General features: G+C 42.4%; 1 protein-coding gene across 1 annotated transcript; it reads left to right on the forward strand.

The window, feature by feature from the left end:
• The first annotated feature begins 1,040 nt into the window (after window positions 1-1,040).
• Window positions 1,041-18,195, forward strand: LOC100490558 (vomeronasal type-2 receptor 26). Its single transcript, XM_012953692.2, has 4 exons — window positions 1,041-1,811; window positions 5,492-5,725; window positions 15,911-16,082; window positions 16,883-18,195. The coding sequence occupies exons 1-4, from the start codon at window positions 1,041-1,043 to the stop codon at window positions 17,785-17,787; spliced, it is 2,082 nt and encodes a 693-aa protein (XP_012809146.1). The 3' UTR covers window positions 17,788-18,195.
• Window positions 18,196-26,088: the final 7,893 nt, after the last annotated feature.

Below are 26,088 nucleotides of genomic sequence, written 5' to 3' on the forward strand. Positions count from 1 at the left end.
GAAACAATAGCCATGTGACAAAACAATAGCCGCGGGCGGCGAAACAATAGCCGTGCGACAAAATAATAGCCGCGGGCGACGAAACAATAGCCGCGCGACAAAATAATAGCCGCGGGCGACAATTTTTTTTTGTCGCACGACATTTTCGCCGTTTCGCAAATTTTTCGCCGTTTCGCGGATCTTTTGAAAGATTCGCGAATTTTCCGGCGAAGCGAAACGGAACAGATTCGCTCATCACTAGTTGGCATCTCCCAGTAGGGCGCTACATTCGTTAAGCAGTTGGTCCCTTACTAGTGAGGAGCAAATTTTTTTTGCCAGTCGTGGATTCTCAATGAAATTCCCCATTTCGCCATCGGCAAACTTTTTTGTGCAACCGCGGCAAAAATTTGTCACGAAAAAGATTTGGGGAAAATATGCAAACCGCCCCCCTCCCCTTCATTGACTTCAACGCATTTGGAGCAACAAAAATAAAAAATTTGGGGAAACAGAAATGCCCATTGACTTCAATGTATTTGGTAAGTTTTTTTTTGGCAAAATGGGGCAAATTCACTCCTCACTATCCCTCACTAGTGTGGGGGGGATGGGGGTGGGGGGGAAAACATGAGGGAAGAGCATGGGAAGTTACTCTGGTATCCCCTATTCTGCCACTTACTTTCCCTTTATTCCGACACACAAGTTAGACGGTGCAGGTAGGTACACAGTCCGCAGAGCCCTTCCCATCTGCCCTACATGCACGTTCCACAATAAAAGAGTTCTAAGGGGCGACATTTTGTACATCCTAGTGCCCTAGTGCATCCTGGTATTAAAAAATGACCCCCATTACCTCAAAAGATCACCTTGATTGCTCCTTATGTTTGAGTGAAATAGGTGGAGTAAAATAAAGACTTACTGCCACCTTTGTGCCTATATTATTCAATCTAAGCTACTGTATTACTCATTTGTGGTATAGGGAAACCTGCTGTAATTTAATATTTCAGATCAGCTACGGAGCCACGGATGCCATTTTCACTGACAGATGGAGGTTCCCATACGTCTACCGAATGGTCCCTAATGAGGGATATTTGTATAAAGCTCTCATTCAGCTGCTGAAGCACTTTGGTTGGAGCTGGGTGGGAATCTTTTTTACAGATATTAGGGGTGATTATAAAAAGAGAGACCTAACGGAGCTGATTACAAGCAATGGGATATGTGTGGAATTTGCTTATGAATTAGACTGGAAGGAATTGAAACGGGAATCCTGCTGGGCATGTGTGATCCAAAGAACAACTGCCAGAGTTATCATAGTGAGTGTTCCCCGCGAGCAGATAACATTAGATCTGGCCTCTATACATGCAAATTCTAGATTCAGGAGAATATGGATTTTGATAGTCACATCGTATAAAGATCTCGTTTTTCATTATGATTTTACAGAAATCTTCAATGGAAGTCTGGCTTTTCTGATATCTGGCGATGAAATTCCCGGATTTGAGGATTACTTCCTCCGGGCAAACCCTGCTCGGTACCCAGAAGATCCCTACATTTACTCAATGTGGTTGAGTTGTTTTATCTGTATTACTCCTCAAATGAAAAAAGAAGCGTTGACTATGAGTGATGCACCCAGACTTCAGGACTATATGCTTAAAGACTGTCTCGGAAATGAGACCCTTGCATCAATCCCTCACTATAGACAGCTGGATCTCAGAGTGCCCTACAGTGTGTACAAGGCTGTGTATTTGTTGGCCCAGGCTCTACATGTATTGCTCTCAGAGAAGACTTCTCATGGGGCTCCTACAGAGAAAGCCCGACTGGAGAGGGAACTGAACCCATGGAAGGTGGGCTTTTTGTATTATGTTTCTTCATATGGTTACATAGTTACTTTAGGTTAAAAATAGACAACTTTAAGGCATTAATAGAATCTGCCTCCCTAATATCACCCCCAGGGTAATCCCCCACCACTTCCACTTCCATTTGCTCTGTTTTCAAGTTCATTTCCTCAAGTCTAAGGAGGAGCTTTTGTTCTTTGATCTTTTCTAAATGAAAAAAGACCCCCCCCCCCCCCACATTAATCATGTTCAGAAAAACAAGCCCAACATCGACAGTAATAATGATATTACAGGTATAGGACCCGTTATCCAGAATGCTTGGGACCTGGGGTTTTCCGAATAAGGGGTCTTTCCATAATTCGGATCCCCTACCTTAAGTCTGCTGATAAAATTATTTAAACAGTAATTAAACCTAATAGGATTATTTTGGCTCCAATAAGGATTATATATTAGTCAGGATCAAGTACAGGTACTGTTTTATTATTACAGAGAAAAGGGAATCATTTAACCATTAAATAAACCCAATAGGGCTGTTCTGCCCCCAATAAGGGGTAATTATATCTTAGTTGGGATCAAGTACAGGTACTGTTTTATTATTACAGAGAAAAGGGAATCATTTAACCATTAAATAAACCCAATAGGGCTGTTCTGCCCCAATAAGGGGTAATTATATCTTAGTTGGGATCAAGTACAGGTACTGTTTTATTATTACAGAGAAAAGGGAATCATTTAACCATTAAATAAACCCAATAGGGCTGTTCTGCCCCAATAAGGGGTAATTATATCTTAGTTGGGATCAAGTACAGGTACTGTTTTATTATTACAGAGAAAAGGGAATCATTTAACCATTAAATAAACCCAATAGGGCTGTTCTGCCCCAATAAGGGGTAATTATATCTTAGTTGGGATCAAGTACAGGTACTGTTTTATTATTACAGAGAAAAGGGAATCATTTAACCATTAAATAAACCCAATAGGGCTGTTCTGCCCCCAATAAGGGGTAATTATATCTTAGTTGGGATCAAGTACAGGTACTGTTTTATTATTACAGAGAAAAGGGAATCATTTAACCATTAAATAAACCCAATAGGGCTGTTCTGCCCCAATAAGGGGTAATTATATCTTAGTTGGGATCAAGTACAGGTACTGTTTTATTATTACAGAGAAAAGGGAATCATTTAACCATTAAATAAACCCAATAGGGCTGTTCTGCCCCAATAAGGGGTAATTATATCTTAGTTGGGATCAAGTACAGGTACTGTTTTATTATTACAGAGAAAAGGGAATCATTTAACCATTAAATAAACCCAATAGGGCTGTTCTGCCCCAATAAGGGGTAATTATATCTTAGTTGGGATCAAGTACAGGTACTGTTTTATTATTACAGAGAAAAGGGAATCATTTAACCATGAAATAAACCCAATAGGGCTGTTCTGCCCCCAATAAGGGGTAATTATATCTTAGTTGGGATCAAGTACAGGTACTGTTTTATTATTACAGAGAAAAGGGAATCATTTAACCATTAAATAAACCCAAAAGGGCTGTTCTGCCCCCAATAAGGGGTAATTATATCTTAGTTGGGATCAAGTACAGGTACTGTTTTATTATTACAGAGAAAAAGGAAATCGTTTTTAAAAATGTAAATTATTTGATTAAAATGGGAGATGGCCTTTCCGTAATTCCGAACTTTATGGATAATGGGTTTCTGGATAAGGGGTCCAATACCTGTACGATTTAATTGTTTCATTCCTTTTACCAGTTTAGTTTCACTTGCAAGAAGAACTTACCAATCCCTGTGCTCTCTTAGAAGCAGCAGGGATTTAAATATAAGAAAAACACAAGCATGAAAATGTTCCTGTGGGTGCCAAATAAGGGCTGTGATTGGCTATTTTGTAGCTCAGTATGGACTGGCACACTAGAGGGGGCTCTTTTTTGGCAGTTCACATGGTGTTTATGCTTCCAAATCTTGCCTCTAAGTGAGAAATTCAAAAATTACCACCTGTTTTGAGGCCACTGGGGACATTAAAGGGGTTGGTGAGCAAAATGTTGCCCCCAAGTCACTGGTTGGGGATCACTGCTTTAGGGCATCAGATAGTATCTGGTCCTTGCTTCTATGAGATCCACCTTTTGCGAATAAAGGTTCCTCAGTCTCAGAAGTAACTGTGCAGCAAACAGTTCTTGTCCCAAACCCACTTTTACCAGCAGGATAAGTTCTACACCTCAGCTCCAGTTGCCCCTCTCTCCCAGAACAGAGCAGAGAGACACTTCTCCTGGAGCCACCTTTTAACTACAGGCCAATCAGCCTTCACAGCCAAACAGACCAATAATTTCACAGCCCTCTGTACTGCTTCGTAGAGGATTCTGGGAGGGATATACCTTCCTTCTATGATTTTCCCAACCATGCTACAGTTTATACAACTTCACTCTGCCTAGGGCGGCACTGGACCTAAATACAGGGCTGTGGAGTCGGAGTCAGAGTCGAGGAGTCGGAGGCAATTTTGGGTACCTGGAGTCGGAGTCGGCAAAAAATGAACCGACTCCGACTCCTACTAAATTTAAATGGGAATAAAAAAAAAAAATAAAGCAAATTTAAATGTCCCAATTCACAAACAGTCATAAATAATTACTTCTCTGCTATAAGAATAAAGCCCAATGCACGCAGTGCATAAACGAACACGTTGAGCAACCATGAAGCTTGCTTTTCATTGACTGTATGAATGTGTAAAATACATTAGCATATTAAAAACAGAGGAGCCGGAGTCGTGGAGTCGGAGTCAGAGTCGGAGTCGAAGTATCAGAAACTGAGGAGTCGGAGTCGGAGAATTTATCTACCGACTCCACAGCCCTGCCTAAATACACCCCTGTCTGCAGTCCTTCATCTAAGTGGGCTATGTCCACTCTGCTACTTGTTTCCACTCTTCTGAGTGTGTTCAGGTTACGCCTCATGGTGCTCATTACTAACAGAAAACAATTGATGACTAATATTCTAAAGGCGGAATAAGCTCTGGTTCATGTGTGATTTGCAGTGTTATATCCAAACAGATCCAAGTTGTTCTTAGGGTCTCCATGACCCACTTCTAACCAAGGGGCCAAATGCTTGTGCTTTGTCTCATCTCATGTTAGGGGGAGGTTATGACTTCACCCTTTGTTCACATCTTTCTTTTAATTTGTGGTGGGGGTCCTCATATATAATGTACCCCAATATACACAGAAAGGTCACACCTGCTTAGATAAGCAAAAAGTACCATCTTTTCCTTTTTAAAAATGATGCCTCAGACCCTTATTGTAGGTCAGATTTGATGTTAAAGTTGAGAAACTGGAAACCATGGTCAGGGACCTTCATTTTGTCCAAACCTTTCTTTGTACATTTTTGTGGTATAATATCATGCACCAAGTTCACACTGAGCTCTACCAACCGGAGTCCCTACAGTCTGGCAGGTATTGCTGGGAACTAATCCACACTAGGCCTCCTTGGTGGAGCCCAAAGCTTCTCTTACTATCTCACCCTGTCTAACATTCCTAGAGGGTTCTGTAACAGGAGACCCCTGCCACTAACTGTGCCTCATTCATAGGGTTGCTCATTCCCAACTTCACTGAGGCATTTGTTACCTTATTAATTCACCTTCTTAACCTTAGGTTTTTCAGCAGCATCAACCCCTCCATAACATTATTATGTTGTTTTTCCTCAGCTGAATCACTTGCTAAGAAATATTCATTTTACATCTTCATCATCCCAAGAAGAGATTTATATCAATGAAGATGGAGAAGCTCCGGGACAATATGACCTGACAAACTGGGTTGTACCCCCTGATCCGAGAGAGGGTCAAGTGAATGTGATTAAAGTGGGAAGCTTTAGCACTTTGACCCCCGACCAACTGATTGTCAATGACAGCGCCATCTTGTGGCACCCGTCTTTTACAGAGGTGAGCTCCTGGTAAGGATCAATAAAGGGAAATTCACAATGTATACAGACAAAATACATCTCAAGCAAAAAGAAACTAAAATTGTCCTCCCCTTTAAGCAAAACAGGGATGGTTTGCCCATAGATTGTGATCTATTTAAATGGACCAACTACATCAAATCCAGGGCCGGAACTAGGGGTAGGCAGAAGAGGCAGCTGCCTAGGGCGCAACGATTGAGGGGCCTCTCCTGCCTACCCCTAGCTTATCTTTAGCGGTGGAGGCAATGACCGATCGAATCACAGCACCCCACAATGGCGCATGCGCGCCAAAGCACAGGAGGAGGTGCAGGGGGGCGGTGCGATTCGATCGGTCATTGCCTCCACCGCTAATGATTAGCTGTGGAGGCAATGACAGATCATCGCACCGCCCCCCTGCACCTCCTCCTGTGCTTTGGCGCGCATGCGCCATTGGGGGGGGCGGGGAGGTGGGCGGAGTTGGCCGACTGGGTTGCCTAGGGCGCCCGGTCGGCTTGGCCCGCCCCTGATCAAATCATCCCCAGATTCGCCCAGTTCTACACTTTTACCTTCATCTGATTAATTAAATCGATCATTTTTGATGGCTAAGATTTACTTGCACCTTGTAACTTCAACTACAGACAGGCTGGCACAGGTCTGGGCCCCAAAAATTTCAAATTAAAAATTTCAATTTATGCTACATCATTACTTAACTACAGAAATAGCCTTATGAGTTTCATGCCCCCCAAGGGCATTTAACCATAGGCTAATCTCAATGCTACACACAATGTATATGGGTATAAGCCAATCATATTGGGGAATAGTACTACCTATTACACTATCACCAGTGGGAAAGTGGGAAAGTCGCCACCACTAGAGGAAATGATCTTGGCAACGACTAATCTCATGTATCAGCACCCTAAGCTGTCTGGTTGCCTGGAACCTATATGGAAAACCCACCTAGCTTCCTTTTTAAAAGGTCTGAGGGCACATTTTCCCCTCTTGGACCAGGGACAATTCTATCTATAACAGTAACTTTTGGAAAAGATCGGTATCTATCAGCACAGTCAGGGAAATGTCTGGCTACTGGTGTTTGGCATTTAATATTAATTATCCTTTCTTTAATCTATGGCCGGTTTGTCCTACATGTTGGATTTTTACACTTTTCACATTTTAAAAGATAAATCACATACCTTGGGGCAGATTTACTGAAACTAGAATCGGACCTGGTATTTTTTCAGATGAAACCTGATCATTCTTTTCAGCGGCCATTTTAGGAGCGTTGGCGCTCATTCTTGGAAAACATTAACGTGTTTAAAGGAGACATATCCTATAAAAATGTAGAATGTACCAGGGAATTATACTCCTCTAGTAACATTTATTTATAAAGCGCCAACATATCCCGCAGCGCTGTACAATAAGTGGGTTTCATACATTGGGCATACAGAGTAACATATAAAGCAATCAGTAACCGATACAGGAGGGGAAGGGAGCCCTGCCCAAAAGAGCTTACACTCTACAAGGAGTAACATATAAAGCAATCAGTAACCGATACAGGAGGGGAAGGGAGCCCTGCCCAAAAGAGCTTACACTCTACAGGGAGTAACATATACAGCAATCAGTAACCGATACAGGAGGGGAAGGGAGCCCTGCCCAAAAGAGCTTACACTCTACAAGGAGTAACATATAAAGCAATCAGTAACCGATACAGGAGGGGAAGGGAGCCCTGCCCAAAAGAGCTTACACTCTACAAGGAGTAACATATAAAGCAATCAGTAACCGATACAGGAGGGGAAGAGAGCCCTGCCCAAAAGAGCTTACACTCTACAAGGAGTAACATATAAAGCAATCAGTAACCGATACAGGAGGGGAAGGGAGCCCTGCCCAAAAGAGCTTACACTCTACAAGGAGTAACATATAAAGCAATCAGTAACCGATACAGGAGGGGAAGGGAGCCCTGCCCAAAAGAGCTTACACTCTACAAGGAGTAACATATACAGCAATCAGTAACCGATACAGGAGGGGAAGAGAGCCCTGCCCAAAAGAGCTTACACTCTACAAGGAGTAACATATAAAGCAATCAGTAACCGATACAGGAGGGGAAGGGAGCCCTGCCCAAAAGAGCTTACACTCTACAAGGAGTAACATATACAGCAATCAGTAACCGATACAGGAGGGGAAGAGAGCCCTGCCCAAAAGAGCTTACACTCTACAAGGAGTAACATATACAGCAATCAGTAACCGATACAGGAGGGGAAGAGAGCCCTGCCCAAAAGAGCTTACACTCTACAAGGAGTAACATATAAAGCAATCAGTAACCGATACAGGAGGGGAAGAGAGCCCTGCCCAAAAGAGCTTACACTCTACAAGGAGTAACATATACAGCAATCAGTAACCGATACAGGAGGGGAAGGGAGCCCTGCCCAAAAGAGCTTACACTCTACAAGGAGTAACATATACAGCAATCAGTAACCGATACAGGAGGGGAAGAGAGCCCTGCCCAAAAGAGCTTACACTCTACAAGGAGTAACATATAAAGCAATCAGTAACCGATACAGGAGGGGAAGGGAGCCCTGCCCAAAAGAGCTTACACTCTACAAGGAGTAACATATAAAGCAATCAGTAACCGATACAGGAGGGGAAGGGAGCCCTGCCCAAAAGAGCTTACACTCTACAAGGAGTAACATATAAAGCAATCAGTAACCGATACAGGAGGGGAAGGGAGCCCTGCCCAAAAGAGCTTACACTCTACAAGGAGTAACATATAAAGCAATCAGTAACCGATACAGGAGGGGAAGAGAGCCCTGCCCAAAAGAGCTTACACTCTACAAGGAGTAACATATACAGCAATCAGTAACCGATACAGGAGGGGAAGAGAGCCCTGCCCAAAAGAGCTTACACTCTACAAGGAGTAACATATAAAGCAATCAGTAACCGATACAGGAGGGGAAGGGAGCCCTGCCCAAAAGAGCTTACACTCTACAAGGAGTAACATATAAAGCAATCAGTAACCGATACAGGAGGGGAAGAGAGCCCTGCCCAAAAGAGCTTACACTCTACAAGGAGTAACATATAAAGCAATCAGTAACCGATACAGGAGGGGAAGGGAGCCCTGCCCAAAAGAGCTTACACTCTACAAGGAGTAACATATAAAGCAATCAGTAACCGATACAGGAGGGGAAGGGAGCCCTGCCCAAAAGAGCTTACACTCTACAAGGAGTAACATATACAGCAATCAGTAACTGATACAGGAGGGGAAGGGAGCCCTGCCCAAAAGAGCTTACACTCTACAAGGAGTAACATATAAAGCAATCAGTAACCGATACAAGAGGGGAAGGGAGCCCTGCCCAAAAGAGCTTACACTCTACAAGGAGTAACATATACAGCAATCAGTAACCGATACAGGAGGGGAAGGGAGCCCTGCCCAAAAGAGCTTACACTCTACAAGGAGTAACATATACAGCAATCAGTAACCAATACAGGAGGGGAAGGGAGCCCTGCCCAAAAGAGCTTACACTCTACAAGGAGTAACATATACAGCAATCAGTAACCGATACAAGAGGTGAAGAGGGCCCTGCAGGGACCTGAGAGGATCTATAGGGAGCTCCAATAAAGGGGCCATTGTTACAGATAGGGTTAATGTTTAGCCCAAAGGGAAAACAGCACCGGATGTTATTCATAATTGCCTACAGGTTTAGGGGTTTTTCCCATTTATCCAATATGTCTCCTTTAAGTTTCACTTGAAACTGGGTGGAATAGAAAACAATGATGAGATTAACTTTTCCTTAAAACTGGGTGAAACTGAAAATAACGATGGGATTAACTTCTCCTTGAAAATGTGCCAAGGACAGGCCGTCACTGACTATTCTGTTCCTCTGCTATCCTAACCTTCCGCAGGGCTCAATGGTACTCGACAGATAAATCCTGTTGGGTTTTTCTTTCGACAAAAAAAAATGAACTAAACATTAATAGATCACGTTTTACGTGAGTCATTTTAGAAAAATATGTTTTTTTTTCTGAAGAAAATTTCTGAAAAACATGAATTTTTCCAGAAAAAATACCAAAAAATGTGTGTACTGGTGAAAACCCATCCATAGATCTCAAAAATATCTACAAGTAAAAAAAAAATCAACTTTTTTTTCAAAAATGCTTAGTAAATGTGCCCCTTAATGTTACAGTTTATATAGCTATATACCGTATATACTCGAGTATAAGCCGATCCGAATATAGGCCGAGGTACCTAATTTTACCTAAGAAAACTGGAAAAGCCTATTGACTCGAGTATAAGCCTAGGGTGGGAAATGCAGCCGCTACTGCTAAGTTTCAATAATCAAATAAATACCAATACAATTACATTGAGGCATCAGTGGGGTATATGTTTTTAAATATTTATTTCAAAGAAAAACAGTAAACTAGCTCTGTAAGCGGAGAAGAGGGGAAACAAAAACAATATGGTATCAATAATGATACCTTAAGAGTACTACCCCCTTAGCCCAATCAGCAACCAAGCTAAGTTAAAATCATTCAAAACTGTATATATATAGATTATATAAAATATTAAGTGCAATGTCTAGTGCAGAATGGGGCAGGTGAGAACGGTAGATGAAGATTTGGGAGTGGGCCAGGGCACTGGAGGGTCTGGTTGCGGTTTGATTTGCACACAAAGGACAGAGGGTGCTAGTCTAGAGGGACCCATGGCACCCGACTCCAGTATAAGCTGAGGGTGACTTTTTCAGCACATTTTGGGTGCTGAAAAACTAGGCTTATACTCGAGTATATACAGTACTTGTCTCTCCTCTGTGTTGTTACTGTGCAAGGGGGAGGAGCCCCCACCCCCTGTGTGAGCTGACAGGAAGGAAGAGAGAGAAGGAGGGGCTGCTGGGAACAAGGAAGCAGACAGACAAGCAAGGTGTTGGGAGCTCACACAGTGCTCTGTATAATAAAGTAATTGGGACCCCCCCAGTGGCAGAAAGCGCGCTCTTTTAGGTTGCGGAAGGAAAGGGTTCTGAAGGGCAAAGCATGCTCTTCTCAGGGCACGGAAAGCCAAAGGGAGTTCTTAAGACTCTGAAGCACTTGCCCCATAAGTGGGGGATTCCCCTCAGCAGTTCAGAAAGTACCAGCTGGGTTATGTGAGGGAAGTTGCCCCTGGCTGGCAGGCTGTATCTATCCCTGCAAATTTAAAGGTATAGCGTCCGCCAATAAATCCATCAACCTTTCCTGCGTGTGTTGTGGATCAGATAAGTTTCCCAGGGAGGGGTACCGCAGTCCAACCTGCCCTGACCCTCGTTGGGGGCACGCCATTTATCAGTGTACCTGCTCTTCCAGATAGCGGAGGCACAGGGCTCCTGTAGCGCCACCCGCAGGTGAATGAGTGCTAGATCTCATGCAGTAGCAAAAGAGGGCTACATAGTGTTTAATATTAAATCTCCTGTTACTAGTTGTAGAAATAAGGGATTGTCACGGTATTCACAATTTCCTGCAGCAATGATGGAGTTTGGCCCCTCCCACAATGGAACAGTAACTAAAAGTGCAAGAGGACTGGCCATGTGGAGGAGGGGCAGAAGTGACGCAATAGATGGTATTGTCCATAGCAAAGTACCAAACTATAGATGGTAGATGAACAAATGCCTGAGCTCAAAAGGAATATTTCCCTTCCTAACATCTAGAATAGCTCCACACACATGGAAAGCAGGAAGAGGAAAAGGATGATGAGAGGAAATGACATCACACATAAGGAAGGGGAATGGGAGGGTCTACTGACAAGCAAATAAACATGTTGGCCACTAGGTGGCAGCTAAACAATGTCTATGCATATAAACCATACTGTATATACAATAAGTAACTGCTGGGGCAGCACACAGGGCTGAAATGTAGACTCAAACTTGGAACAGACTGTTCAGCTTTATCTCCAGCCTTAAAGGAGACATACCCTATAAAAATTAACAATGTACCAGGGAATTGTACTTCTCTAGATATAGAAGGATTGTGCTTAAAAAAGTTGTGTTTTGGACTGATTTATTGAGAAATTCGCCCAAAACCCCACTAGCCCCGCCCATCTGTTCCACTTCCTGCTGGCTGAATTCTCTGGATGAGCTGGGGAGCCGGCGGCCCTCCGTACACTGCAGTGTAGCATAGGAACCAATCAGTAGCTAGGCTGACCTGATAGGGAACTGAAGCATGTCTTTGCTTGTGTGAGCGCAGGGCTGTGATTGGCTCTCCCCCTCCTACTGTACTTCTGGCAGGGACCGTTAGGACACGCCCACCCCTCATTTGAAACCCAGACAGGGACCTGAGAGGATCTATAGGGAGCTCCAATAAAGGGGCCATTGGTACAGATAGGGTTAATGTTTAGCCCAAAGGGAAACCAGCACCGGATATTATTCATAATTGCCTACAGGGTTAGGGGTTTCCCATTTATCCAATATGTCTCCTTTAATCTAAGTTACAGGCACAAGTGATTACCCGTAGATAAACCTCAAGTGGCGCGAAGCAGAAAATGAATTCACCCCCCCTCCCCCCCAGTGGATATTGTACAAGAGTTAGAAAAAAGGGCAATAAATGTAAATCAAAATCATGTGAACAAAAATGTAAAGATAAATTAAGAAATAAAAAAGCATCAGGCAACACACATTGCTCTAGCAACACTGAACTGCAACTCTAACCCCAGCACTCAGGTAAGTGTAACGATGCAGGTAGGTCTCAGGCTGGTAGCCACAGGCACATTTACAGCATGATGGGAACTGTGTGGAGCATGTAGTTCATATTATAGGGGATGTCCGGTGTACTCACTAATAGAGCTCTAAAGTAGTTGTTGCAAAGCCACATTTGTGATGGAGAGCATACGGCTTACTCACAACTACTAGGGATCAACGAATATACCCAGGTGACCTGTTCACCAGCAGTGCGTTCCAAGTTAAGCTGTATCTATATGTAACGAGTATGTTGATGAAGATGAGACAAGTCTATAGTCATTTAATTGATCTAGAGCTTATAAGCCCAAGTAGACATGATGATCCTGGGAGTCTTCACCCAACAGGGACCTACTGCCTAAGCACTGGAATCTGAGATCCCTGAGACTTTCCCTACATCCAGTGTTGGATGAGTCTCCTTGCAGAGCCGGAATCCCATCAGGCCACCCTTTCACTGCAGTCTCCATGGTTAGCGAGACTCAATGTGGTCCTTCCCAACACAGCTGGGGGGCCTTGGCATTGTGCCATTTGGCAAAGACTCAATTATCTGTGTTTCTAGAACATCTGCTGAATCTGGTAATGAACAATAAACCTTTAAACTTCCCCTTAGCTCTGGGATGGTATGGATATGAAGATTCCATGTATACCAATGTCTTTGCAGATTAAATGCATTATCTGCCCTACCTTGATATGAGGACAATAGCTCAGGCAGCCCATACCCGCATACAGTCTTTTAGCTGTCGCTGCTCCTGAAATATTTACTACTGGCCATGTCTCCGGCTGCTCCGAGAATTCATCAGCACAGACATATTTGGGCAACTGGATATAATGGGATACATTGCCTTCAGAAGATGTTTAATGGACATTGGAACAGTCCTACCTGGAGTATGTTGTGCACAAATGAAACATACCTGTACATGCTTGGCTGTGATTGAAGAGAACCCTGGGGCAAACCACACTCTCGAGTCTCCGTTGCACATCTGCCCCTTTGAGGTGTGGGAGTGGCCGTGTGAGGCAGGGGGCAAGGAGAGTGGGCGGAGCAATGGTGATGGTAAAGGCGCTAGAGAACAAGCTGACCATCTGGGGTTGGTGAACATCTGGCTTTAAGCTGTAGCTCCTTCTCTTCCCGAAGGGCTGATAAAACAGGACTAGAGGGAACCAACAGAGCAGTTCATTTTACAACAAAAGTTCTATATATCACTATGGTACATTAGTGCAATGAGGTTAGAAGACCCAGCGTGTACAATATCATTTGAAACAATTAATGAATCACACAATAAATCAAAGCAAAACAAGTGAATGCCTACATCAACAGTCCGACTGTGGCAAATAAACATATAAATACAACACGTGTATATCAGAAACAATGCATTCGAATTGCAAAATGTAAAGCGGTATTGTCTATCAGCAGCACTAGGTGGTACAGTCCTGCAATGGCCTGGCCTTGATATTTCCACTTATACTTAATATCTGTCAGTATAAACATACAGTGAGTTACTTGCTCAGTACAATGAATAATATTTATACTCTCAATCTAAGGCAATATCCCTGCTGCCTATTATACATCTTATGGACATTTTGTATATTTGTTTTTTGCATTTTTGTATATTAGTCTTTATGTACGTACTACAATGTTCTAAGCAATGTGATTGGAGCTTTACAATGAACCTTGTGATTGGTTAAAATTCATTTAAATAGTGTAGCATGTTCATGTTGCATTTGCCTATGATTAAGTGCCCAGTATTGGCACGAAATGCGTAGGGCTTAAATGTACTGTGATGTAATAAATTCTTAAATAAAGCATTTATTAATGCAATTTTTTCCATCTGTATTCCCAGGGTACCCAACCTTTCTTACTCGGGAGCCACAGTCAGATGTAAAAAGACTTGGGGAGCAACACAAGCACCATAAAAGTTAATGGAGGAGCCAAATAAGGGCTGTGATTGGCTATTAGGGGCCTCTATGCACCCTATCAGCTTACAGGGGCTTTATTTGGTAGCAAATCTTGTTTTTATTCAACCAAAACTTGCCCCCAAGTCAGGAATTCAAAAATAACTCCCTGGTTTGGGGGCACTGAGAGCAACATCCAAGGGGTTGGGGAGCAACATGTTACCCCTGAGCCACTGGTTGGGGATCACTGCTCTACAGCTTGGAAAGTACCTCTTTGCCATTATAAGCCCCTGGCAGCTGGTAATGAGCCACTGGCCTTGGGGACTGTGTGTCCTTTTGTGCATTCATTTTTATTTTGGCCAAATCTCTCGCATTTCCAGCATTTTATGTTACTTCTGTTGTATCAGACCCATCTATAGTCCTATTACATGTTCTATGTCTGGATAGGCCTTTCAGTTCTGATACTTTCCTACATGATTGGTTAATAGCCTCCATGACATCACAGTTAGAGAGGCCCGTGATTGGCTGAGTAGTGGTTGGGGAGTAGTTGCTACATTCTGTAAGGATCCTGGCTCTATATGTAGCACAAACTGCCGCTGGGTTGCATAGTGTATGGCATCTGTTGGGAAATCTTTATTCACTGAACACATGGCTTCTCTTTTGATGTCACCTTTTTCATGGACTTTTTTGAGACCACGCCATTATTTAACGAGACTGTGCCTTTATTGCTGACTCGACTGCTCCATTTTTTAATGAAAAATCTAAAATTCTTTGGGATCAGCCTTAGGAAAACTGGCCAGCAGCCCCCCCCCCCCCGGTGGCTCACCAGAGTAATGCGGGTCCAGTTCAACACACAGTTCTGAGTTTGAGCCTAGGCAGATCCTGACGTTTCTTTTCTAAAAGTTCCTGGTATAGATAGAAGTGTCCCTTGTACAGGAGGAAGTAACATATAGAATAATGGAAGGGAGCTGTGTTTTCAGTTTACGTACCAGGGAAGCAGGCAGTTCCAACTTAGCATCTGATATTTCTGTTATGTATAATCTACTTTAAGTTTTCTGCCACAATATATATATATATATACTTACTTTTTTATAGATTTGGGTATTTATTTTTCACCTGTATAAGGTGTTTCTTATTATCACATCATTGATCATTTTTTATATGCAGCCAATTAATGAGTTCTACATTGCGATTGGTAGAACTATTCTCCAATGTGAGTGGCTTATATTCCCTTAGATTGTTCTGTGTGCGGTATTGGTAATTACCCTATCACTAAGCGCCCTTGGGTGGCCTGAAATGTGTAATGATATAAAATAAATTAGAATTCTTTTAGAAAACAAGCTGCTTCCTATTTCAACTGGGGTGGGACCTGTGCCAGACTATCTGTATTGCCCTACGCTGGGGCACTTGTACCCAGTCCCACCATTTGCAGTGAGTACTCCCCTCCCCAGTAACTGGGTTATATTTTTGAAGAGTTATTGTCTGAAGTCAGTTGGGGATCAGCCTGGGGTTTGCCAACAGCAATGCCCCCCTACATTATAGCTGGGTGAGGGGTTTGCTTGACTGCTTATGGTAAAATAATGCTGCGGTTATTGTTCTTCAGATTATAAAAGAATTGCCCGGAAAGTACAATTACCTGCTGTTATGGGGTTTGGTTTCAGATCCCAATCTCCGTGTGCAGTGACAGCTGTATCCCAGGGTACCGGAAAAATTCCCGGGAAGTAGAGTTTTCCTGCTGTTATGACTGTGTGCCCTGCGCAGAGGGACACATCTCCAACACAACAGGTCAGTTTCCCACCAACCTACCAATAACCAACATAACCAAATGTTTTTGCAGCCTTTTCTATTGCAGTTTTGTGGCACATTAGGGGACGTGATGCAGTTATTGGTACACACTGCTGACTATTTAATGTGCTCAGATTGGGGCACACTGGGGTATCTATGTGATGCTCTATAATAGAAGCACTTTGTGGGCGTTGCTATAGTGCTATATGGGCGGACTCTGGAAAGCAGCATAACATTGGGGGTCTATTAATTTGCAAGCAGATAATCACCCTCTTGGGGGGCACTATTAGTTAGGTTGTTAGAAACCCTGTACCCTGCCATCTGCATGAAGCATTAGAACATTACAGAGTCCCTATGGAACATGGCTACTGCTGCGAGGCATAGGCTACTGGTATAGAAAATTGCTGGCTGACCTGGGTGGCTTTGAATGCAAAGCACTTAATACTTACTAAATATAATATAATTGACCTACTGTGTCCTTTATAGAGAGACTGACTGTTCTCTTAGTGCCTTATGAAAAAGTCTACAACTGTGCATTTTTCCAATAAATTAAATGAATAAAGCTAAAAGACCCAGTACTCAACACTCAGACCACTGTTGTATAGATAAAAGTATCCCCAATCTTTATTAGCATACAGTGAATTGACTAATCCATAAATATAAAATCAATGCCTCATTGTCACCATAAACACATGTGTTGCAGCAACAAGACCCACGTAGGGTCCTCCATAGTCAGAACATTTACTCTACTCCTATAGGTATCAACTGAGCATATTCTTTTCCTCTCCAATATCCCACAGATATGGAAACGTGTATCCAATGCCCAGAAGATCAGTGGCCCAATGACAAGAGAACTATTTGCATCCAGAAAATAACAGAATTCCTTTCATATGAGGATCCCTTGGGACAGTCTCTGGCTGCAGTCTCGGCTCTCTCCTCTCTTACTGTCATTTTAGTTTTTCTGATTTTTCTCAAATATCACAAAACTCCTGTGGTCAAGGCCAATAACCAAACCCTGAGCTACTCCCTCCTCCTCTCCCTCACACTGTCCTTCCTCTGCTGCTTCTTGTTCATTGGGCGCCCTCAGAAAGTGACCTGCCTGCTCAGACAAGTTACATTTGGGATCAACTTTACACTTTCTGTCTCTTGTGTCCTGGCTAAAACTGTCACAGTTGCCATTGCCTTTAATGCCACAAAGCCGGGAAGCAAGATAAAGAAATGGGTGGGAACAAGAGTGTCCCTCTGCCTGGTCCTTCTCTGCTCTCTGCTCCAGGTTGGGATATGCCTGGTCTGGCTGATCTCCTCCCCACCATTCCCAGACTATGACACTCACACTTACACTGGGAAGATGATATTACAATGTAATGAAGGCTCTGTCACTGCATTCTACACTGTGATTGGTTACTTGGGGTTCCTGTCGGGATTAAGTTTCATAGTTGCTTTCCTGGTTAGGAAGTTACCAGCCAGTTTCAATGAGGCCCAGCTGATCACTTTCAGCATGCTGGTGTTCTGCAGTGTTTGGGTGTCCTTCATCCCAGCGTACCTGAGCACCAAGGGCAAATACATGGTGGCTGTGGAGATCTTCGCTATCCTGGCTTCCAGTGCAGGGCTGCTGGGCTGTATCTTCATTCCCAAGTGCTACATTATCCTCTTCCGCCCTGAGCAGAACACCCGCCGGGGCCTTACTGGCAAACACTTACAGTGAATTATTGCTAACCTTCCTGTAATTGTCGCTATTCTGGTTATTATGAGGTGATATCAGTTTGGACACCTGTAATTCTTCTCCAGAATGTTCCTTGGTAACGTCAATCTCAATAGAATTCTCCTGATTGTTTCGATGCCTTCCATCTCCATGTCCCCTTCATCCTTTCCCTTCAGTCCCTCTGTATTCTGTATATTCAATTCCAAGTGCTACGTTACCCTGTTCCACCCTGAGCAGAACCCCAAGAGACTCCTCACTGGGAAACACAATCATTTATTGATAAACTTGCCCGTGTCATTGTAATTATTATAATTCCTTCAAGTCAGTTTGCTCCACAATTATTTTGCCCTCTGTTTGGGTATTTAGGTTTGTCAGTGTCTGGTTACTGAATACTGTGAAGTAAGACTAGAAAAACACATGATCTTCCTACATTATGAGATGGAGACCAGGGTAAAGGAAAAGCCTATATTGGAAATGACTGTTACAGGAATCACAAATAAAATGATGGAAGTATTTAAATGACTGGATGAATCATTTCTGTGGGGGTTTATTTACCTTATTTTCCTTCTATTCTGACTCCTTTCTCCCTCAGCCTCAATGGAGCTGGGAACAAACACTGTGGGCAATCTGTGCCAGATAGTTCAACTCTTGCCTGACACTTGGAATCTACATAAAATCTTTATTTACAGTGGATGGACAAATGTTGTAGGTCAAAACGAATATTTCCCTTTCTAACCTCTGGAGAAGCTTCTCAGACATGGAAAGCAGGAACAGGAAAAGTAGGAACATAAATAGGGTTGCCACCTGTCTGGTTTTGACCCAGACAGCCCAGTTTTCAGTAGGGCTGTCCGGGCAATACTACCTGCCCAAGGTTAGTATAAATTAAAAGTAAATCTAAAGGCATTCTTTTTAAGTACTTACTGCATATCTACATTCCCAGATCCCTGCTTGCCTCTCTGAGATATGGTGCTGGCAGCCTACAGCAGTGTGAAGCCTACAGTGACATCACTGAAATCTCTCTCCCCTTCCTGTAGGTGCCAGCGGCAGCCTTCCTATTCTCTGAGCATGTGTGTAACTTGATCCTGTCTCCTGTTCTGAGCTACACATGCCCACCAGCCAATCAGAAGCAGATCTGGCAGAGGGGAGGGGGGGAGGGAATGAAACACATGGGCAGTATGAAGCAAGGAGGGAAAGGAAGGGAGAATAGCTGTTTAGAGATGGCTGCCTGTTCTACAAAATGTGCAGTAAGTGTGACTGAGTAAATATGTGATTAGCTGAGCCAAAAGTGTGGGGTTTTTTACTAAACAATAGGAGGGCTATGGGGCAGGATGCTTTTTAAATTTTGACTTGCATTCTCCTTTAACATGAAATGTTTGAAGTCTTGATGCCTCGGCTTTGACATCCAACAACATTGACTGCTAATTGTATCTCAGTCCGTAAGAGTGTTTTGCGAGCCATGGAAGTGCCCTGGGAATCCTTGTCGAACAACTTGGCCCAGTGTTTTACAACATTAGTGTTTTCTGTAAAAGAAAAGCAATTACCCCGATGGGACTTTTCTGAAAGACCAGGATCATTTTGACTAAGGAGGTGTTACTGAACTGGGGCCCTCACCAGGATCAGAGGTGGGATAAACATCTGAAGAAGGAAGAGTGTTTGGGGGAATCAGATGATGTTTAAGGTCACATTCATAAGACTTCACAAACTTTCAAGCACAACTGTAGTTCCAATGTGAATGAACTGTAAGAACTGTAATACATGAATGGCAGGTGTTTGCCTTGATATAATATGTCAGTGAGAGACTTGGGGGTTGCCCAGGTTTGTGGGATAGCTGGTTATATGTAGTTTAACTATAGTTTTATGTGTTAAAAAGTGTTCAATAATTAAGTACCAATTCAAGTCATTTCGCATGCGTTAGTACTCATATTGCATGGGCAAAAATCCTGATTATCGCAAAGCGTTATTTCCATCGCATTGAGGTAATTATCGAATAGAAATAATTCACGGACACATTTGAAGCGTTAAAAGCATAAAATGTGCCAATAATTACTGTGAAACTTAAAGGAACAGTAACACCAAAAAATGAAAGTGTATAAAAGTAACTAAAATATAATGTGCTGTTGCCCTGCACTGCCCTGAACTGGTGTGTTTGCCTCAGAAAGACTACTATAATTTATATAATAAACTGCTGTGTAGCCCCGGGGGCAGCCATTCCTGCACTGGTACAGCTGGGGTGTTTGCTACAGTAACACTACTATAATTTATATAATAAGCTGCCAAAATACTTTGGCAAAGTGTAAAAATTTGGAGAAAGAATTAAAGTTGAGAAAGGAGACAAGCTAAAGTCAAAAGGGCCATGACAAAATTCAAAGAGTTAAGAGACCTGCTATACGCAGCGGTCTCCCTTCCAAATACTGACCAGGGCAAGCCCTGCTTAGCTTTCCAGATCAATCAAAATCAGGTTCATTTGGGCCTCAGGTGACTTGGTTGAAAACAATTGAAATTCTTTGACAAAGTGTAAAAGTCCGGAGAAAGAATGAAATTTGAGAAAGGGGGAAAGCTAAAGTTAAAAGGGCCATGAAAGAATTCAAAGACTTTAAAGACCTCCCTTCCAAGTAGTGACCAAGGCCAGCCCAGCTTAGCTTTCCAAATCAATCAAGATCAGGTTCATTTGGGCCACAGGTGACTTGGTAGATAAATTTAAAATACTTTGGCAAAGTGTAAAAGCCCGGAGAAAGAATCAAAGATGAGAAAGGAGGCAAGCTAAAGCTGAAAGGGCCATGACAAAATTCAAAGAGTTAAGAGACCTGCTGTATACAGCTGTCTCTCTTCCAAGTACTGACTGAGGCCAGCCCTGCTTAGCTTTCCAGATCCATCAAGATCAGGTTAATCTGGCCCACAGGTGACTTGTTTAAAAAAAATGTTGGAATACTTTGGCAAAGTGTAAAAGTCCGGAGAAAGAATCAAAGATGAAAAAGGCGGCAAGTCAAAAGGGCTATGACTAAATTGAAAGAGTTATGAGACCTAGCATACACAGGCACACTCACTTCAAAGACTGATTTGGGGTGGTGTGGCCTCAGGTGATTTTGTTGAAAAAATTGAAATACTAGTTAAATGTTAAATGTTAAAGTCTGGAGAAAGAATCAAATTTGAGAAAGGCGGGAAGCAAAAGTTAAAAGGGACATGAGAAATTTCAAAGAGACCTGCTGTACACAGTGATTTCCTTTCTAAGTACTAAACAAGGCAAACGCTGCTTAGCTTTCCAGATCAATCAAGATCAGGTTCATTTGGGCCGCAGGTTACTTCATTAAAAGATGTTGAAATACTTTGGCAAAGTGTAAAAGTCCAAAGAAAGAATCAAAGTTGAGAAAGGCGGCAAGCTAAAGTCAAAAGGGCCATGAAAAAATTCAAAGAGTTAAGAGACCTAGCATACACAGGCACACTCCCTTCAATTGATTGATTTGGGGTGGTGTGGCCTCAGGCGATTTGGCTGAAAAAATTGAAATCCTTTGGCAAATGTTAAAGTCGGGAGAAAGAATCAAAGTTGAGAAAGGCGGCAAGCTAAAGTCAAAGGGGCCATGAAAAAATTCAAAGAGTTAAGAGACCTGCTATATATAGCGGCCTCTCTTCCAAGTACTGACCAAAGCAAGCCCTGCTTAGCTTTCCAGATCAATCAAGATCAGGTTCATTTGAGCTGCAGGTTACTTCATTAAAAGATGTTGAAATACTTTGGCAAAGTGTAAAAGTCCAAAGAAAGAATCAAAGTTGAGAAAGGCGGCAAGCTAAAGCCAAAAGGGATATGACAAAGTTCAAAGAGTTAAGAGACCTGTAATACGCAGCGGTCTCCCTTCAAAGGACTGGTTTGGGGTGGTGTTGCCTCAGGTGATTTGGTTGAAAAAATTTAAATACTTTGGCATGTTCATTTGGGCCACAGATGACTTGATTGAAAACAATTGAAATTATTTGACAAAGTGTAAAAGTCCGGAAAAAGAATCAAAGTTGAGAAAGGCGGCAAGCTAAAGTCAAAAGGGCCAGAACAAAATTCAAAGAGTTAACAGACCTGCCGTACGCAGAGGTCTCCCTTCCAAATACTGACCAGGGCCAGCCCTGCTTAGCTTTCCAGATCTATCAAGATCAGGTTCATTTGGGCCAGAAGTGACTTGGTTAGAATATTTTGAAATACTTTGGCAAATGTAAAAGTCCGGAGAAAGAATCAAAGTTGAGAAAGGTGCCAAGCTAAAGCCAAAAGGGCCATGACAAAATTCAAAGAGTTAAAAGACCTGCTATACGCAGCAGTCTCCCTTCCAAGCACTGACCAAGGCCAGCCCTGCTTAGCTTTCCAGATCAATCAAGATCAGGTTCATTTGGGCCACAGGTGACTTGGTTGAAAAATATAGAAATACAGTTTGTGTTGGCCCTAGAGTGATGCATCCACCAGTTTTCATAGAAATGGCAAAGTGTAAAAGAAATTTTCAGAAAGGTTACGTGGGTAATAGCTGCGCTAATATCACGTGCTACAAAATAACGCATAAATATATCGCATGCTTTAAAATAACGCTTAAAAATCTGTCATCGCCAGATAAATAGCGACAATAAAATCGCTTCTTAATTCAGACAAGTGGCCTTAAAGTGAATCGATCGTTAATTCTCAGAATATAAGAAGTGATGATATTTTTAACGCATGCTATAAATATTACTCGTTTTTCCGGCCTTTAGTGAATCAGCCCCAATATCTCTTTCAGTTGGAGAAAGGAAGAGAAAAGGAAGTATTTACAGTTAAGAAAAAGAAAGGTTAGAAAGTAAGAAAAACAAAAAATAGAGACATTGTTTAGTTGTAGAAAGTAAGGAATAGAAGTCCGATACGGTCACCTTGAAATCCATCACAATCTATTATAATTCATTATTTGTGTCTAGGTAGGAAACCCAGGGTAGTCAGGTCCCTATAAATGTTTGATATTGTGATGAAAGAGAGGAAGTAATTTCCTCCATATATATCATTAACATTTACTAGCCATTCTTCCACTAAGAAAGCCGAGCAGGGGTGACATCATGGGCGGCGGGGAGGAGGCAGGACAAGATATTGCAGAGTGGGGAGGAGGTGGGGCCATGCCATCATGAGGGTGGAGCTAATCAGTGACTGGCCAATCGTAACGTCAATGTTACTTACTCCTGCTCGGTTTTTCTAATTTGGGAAACCTGGCAGGAGGTTTTGACCTGGGCAGCCCTTCTGAAAACCAGGCTGTCTGGGTCAAACCTGGACAGGTGGCAACCCTATTGGGGGGGGGCATGTACTTCTCCAGTGTCGTGGTATCAAGCTTTTTGCACCAGGCATATCCCAACCTGGAGCAGAGAGCAGAGAAGGACCAGGCAGAGGTGTAAAAAGTGTAAAAATTTGGAGAAAGAATTAAAGTTGAGAAAGGAGACAAGCTAAAGTCAAAAGGGCCATGACAAAATTCAAACAGTTAAGAGACCTGCTATACACAGCGGTCTGCCTTCCAGCTACTGACCAAAGCCAGCCCTGCTTAGCTTTCTAGATCAATCAAGATCAGGTTCATTTGGGCCTCAGGTGACTTGGTTAAAAAATTTAGAAATACTTTGGCAAAGTTTAAAAGTTCAGAGAAAGAATCAAAGTTGAGAAAGGCGGCAAGCTAAAGTCAAAAGGGCCATGACAAAATTCAAAGAGTTAAGAGACCTGCTATACGCAGCGGTCTCCCTTCCAAATACTGACCAGGGCAAGCCCTGCTTAGCTTTCCAGATCAATCAAAATCAGGTTCATTTGGGCCTCAGGTGACTTGGTTGAAAACAATTGAAATTCTTTGACAAAGTGTAAAAGTCCGGAGAAAGAATGAAATTTGAGAAAGGGGGAAAGCTAAAGTTAAAAGGGCCATGAAAGAATTCAAAGACTTTAAAGACCTCCCTTCCAAGTAGTGACCAAGGCCAGCCCAGCTTAGCTTTCCAAATCAATCAAGATCAGGTTCATTTGGGCCACAGGTGACTTGGTAGATAAATTTAAAATACTTTGGCAAAGTGTAAAAGCCCGGAGAAAGAATCAAAGATGAGAAAGGAGGCAAGCTAAAGCTGAAAGGGCCATGACAAAATTCAAAGAGTTAAGAGACCTGCTGTATACAGCGGTCTCCCTTCCAAGCACTGACTGAGGCCAGCCCTGCTTAGCTTTCCAGATCCATCAAGATCAGGTTAATCTGGCCCACAGGTGACTTGTTTAAAAAAAATGTTGGAATACTTTGGCAAAGTGTAAAAGTCCGGAGAAAGAATCAAAGATGAAAAAGGCGGCAAGTCAAAAGGGCTATGACTAAATTGAAAGAGTTATGAGACCTAGCATACACAGGCACACTCACTTCAAAGACTGATTTGGGGTGGTGTGGCCTCAGGTGATTTTGTTGAAAAAATTGAAATACTAGTTAAATGTTAAATGTTAAAGTCTGGAGAAAGAATCAAATTTGAGAAAGGCGGGAAGCAAAAGTTAAAAGGGACATGAGAAATTTCAAAGAGTTCAGAGACCTGCTGTACACAGTGATTTCCTTTCTAAGTACTAAACAAGGCAAACGCTGCTTAGCTTTCCAGATCAATCAAGATCAGGTTCATTTGGGCCGCAGGTTACTTCATTAAAAGATGTTGAAATACTTTGGCAAAGTGTAAAAGTCCAAAGAAAGAATCAAAGTTGAGAAAGGCGGCAAGCTAAAGTCAAAAGGGCCATGAAAAAATTCAAAGAGTTAAGAGACCTAGCATACACAGGCACACTCCCTTCAATTGATTGATTTGGGGTGGTGTGGCCTCAGGCGATTTGGCTGAAAAAATTGAAATCCTTTGGCAAATGTTAAAGTCTGGAGAAAGAATCAAAGTTGAGAAAGGCGGCAAGCTAAAGTCAAAGGGGCCATGACAAAATTCAAAGAGTTAAGAGACCTGCTATATATAGCGGCCTCTCTTCCAAGTACTGACCAAAGCAAGCCCTGCTTAGCTTTCCAGATCAATCAAGATCAGGTTCATTTGAGCTGCAGGTTACTTCATTAAAAGATGTTGAAATACTTTGGCAAAGTGTAAAATTCCAGAGGAAGAATCAAAGTTGAGAAAGGCGGCAAGCTAAAGCCAAAAGGGATATGACAAAGTTCAAAGAGTTAAGAGACCTGTAATACGCAGCGGTCTCCCTTCAAAGGACTGGTTTGGGGTGGTGTTGCCTCAGGTGATTTGGTTGAAAAAATTTAAATACTTTGGCATGTTCATTTGGGCCACAGATGACTTGATTGAAAACAATTGAAATTATTTGACAAAGTGTAAAAGTCCGGAAAAAGAATCAAAGTTGAGAAAGGCGGCAAGCTAAAGTCAAAAGGGCCAGAACAAAATTCAAAGAGTTAACAGACCTGCCGTACGCAGAGGTCTCCCTTCCAAATACTGACCAGGGCCAGCCCTGCTTAGCTTTCCAGATCTATCAAGATCAGGTTCATTTGGGCCAGAAGTGACTTGGTTAGAATATTTTGAAATACTTTGGCAAATGTAAAAGTCCGGAGAAAGAATCAAAGTTGAGAAAGGTGCCAAGCTAAAGCCAAAAGGGCCATGACAAAATTCAAAGAGTTAAAAGACCTGCTATACGCAGCAGTCTCCCTTCCAAGCACTGACCAAGGCCAGCCCTGCTTAGCTTTCCAGATCAATCAAGATCAGGTTCATTTGGGCCACAGGTGACTTGGTTGAAAAATATAGAAATACAGTTTGTGTTGGCCCTAGAGTGATGCATCCACCAGTTTTCATAGAAATGGCAAAGTGTAAAAGAAATTTTCAGAAAGGTTACGTGGGTAATAGCTGCGCTAATATCACGTGCTACAAAATAACGCATAAATATATCGCATGCTTTAAAATAACGCTTAAAAATCTGTCATCGCCAGATAAATAGCGACAATAAAATCGCTTCTTAATTCAGACAAGTGGCCTTAAAGTGAATCGATCGTTAATTCTCAGAATATAAGAAGTGATGATATTTTTAACGCATGCTATAAATATTACTCGTTTTTCCGGCCTTTAGTGAATCAGCCCCAATATCTCTTTCAGTTGGAGAAAAGAAGAGAAAAGGAAGTATTTACAGTTAAGAAAAAGAAAGGTTAGAAAGTAAGAAAAACAAAAAATAGAGACATTGTTTAGTTGTAGAAAGTAAGGAATAGAAGTCCGATACGGTCACCTTGAAATCCATCACAATCTATTATAATTCATTATTTGTGTCTAGGTAGGAAACCCAGGGTAGTCAGGTCCCTATAAATGTTTGATATTGTGATGAAAGAGAGGAAGTAATTTCCTCCATAT

This window comes from Xenopus tropicalis, chromosome 2 (assembly GCF_000004195.4).
Source record: "Xenopus tropicalis strain Nigerian chromosome 2, UCB_Xtro_10.0, whole genome shotgun sequence".
In the NCBI taxonomy this organism is placed as follows: domain Eukaryota; kingdom Metazoa; phylum Chordata; class Amphibia; order Anura; family Pipidae; genus Xenopus; species Xenopus tropicalis.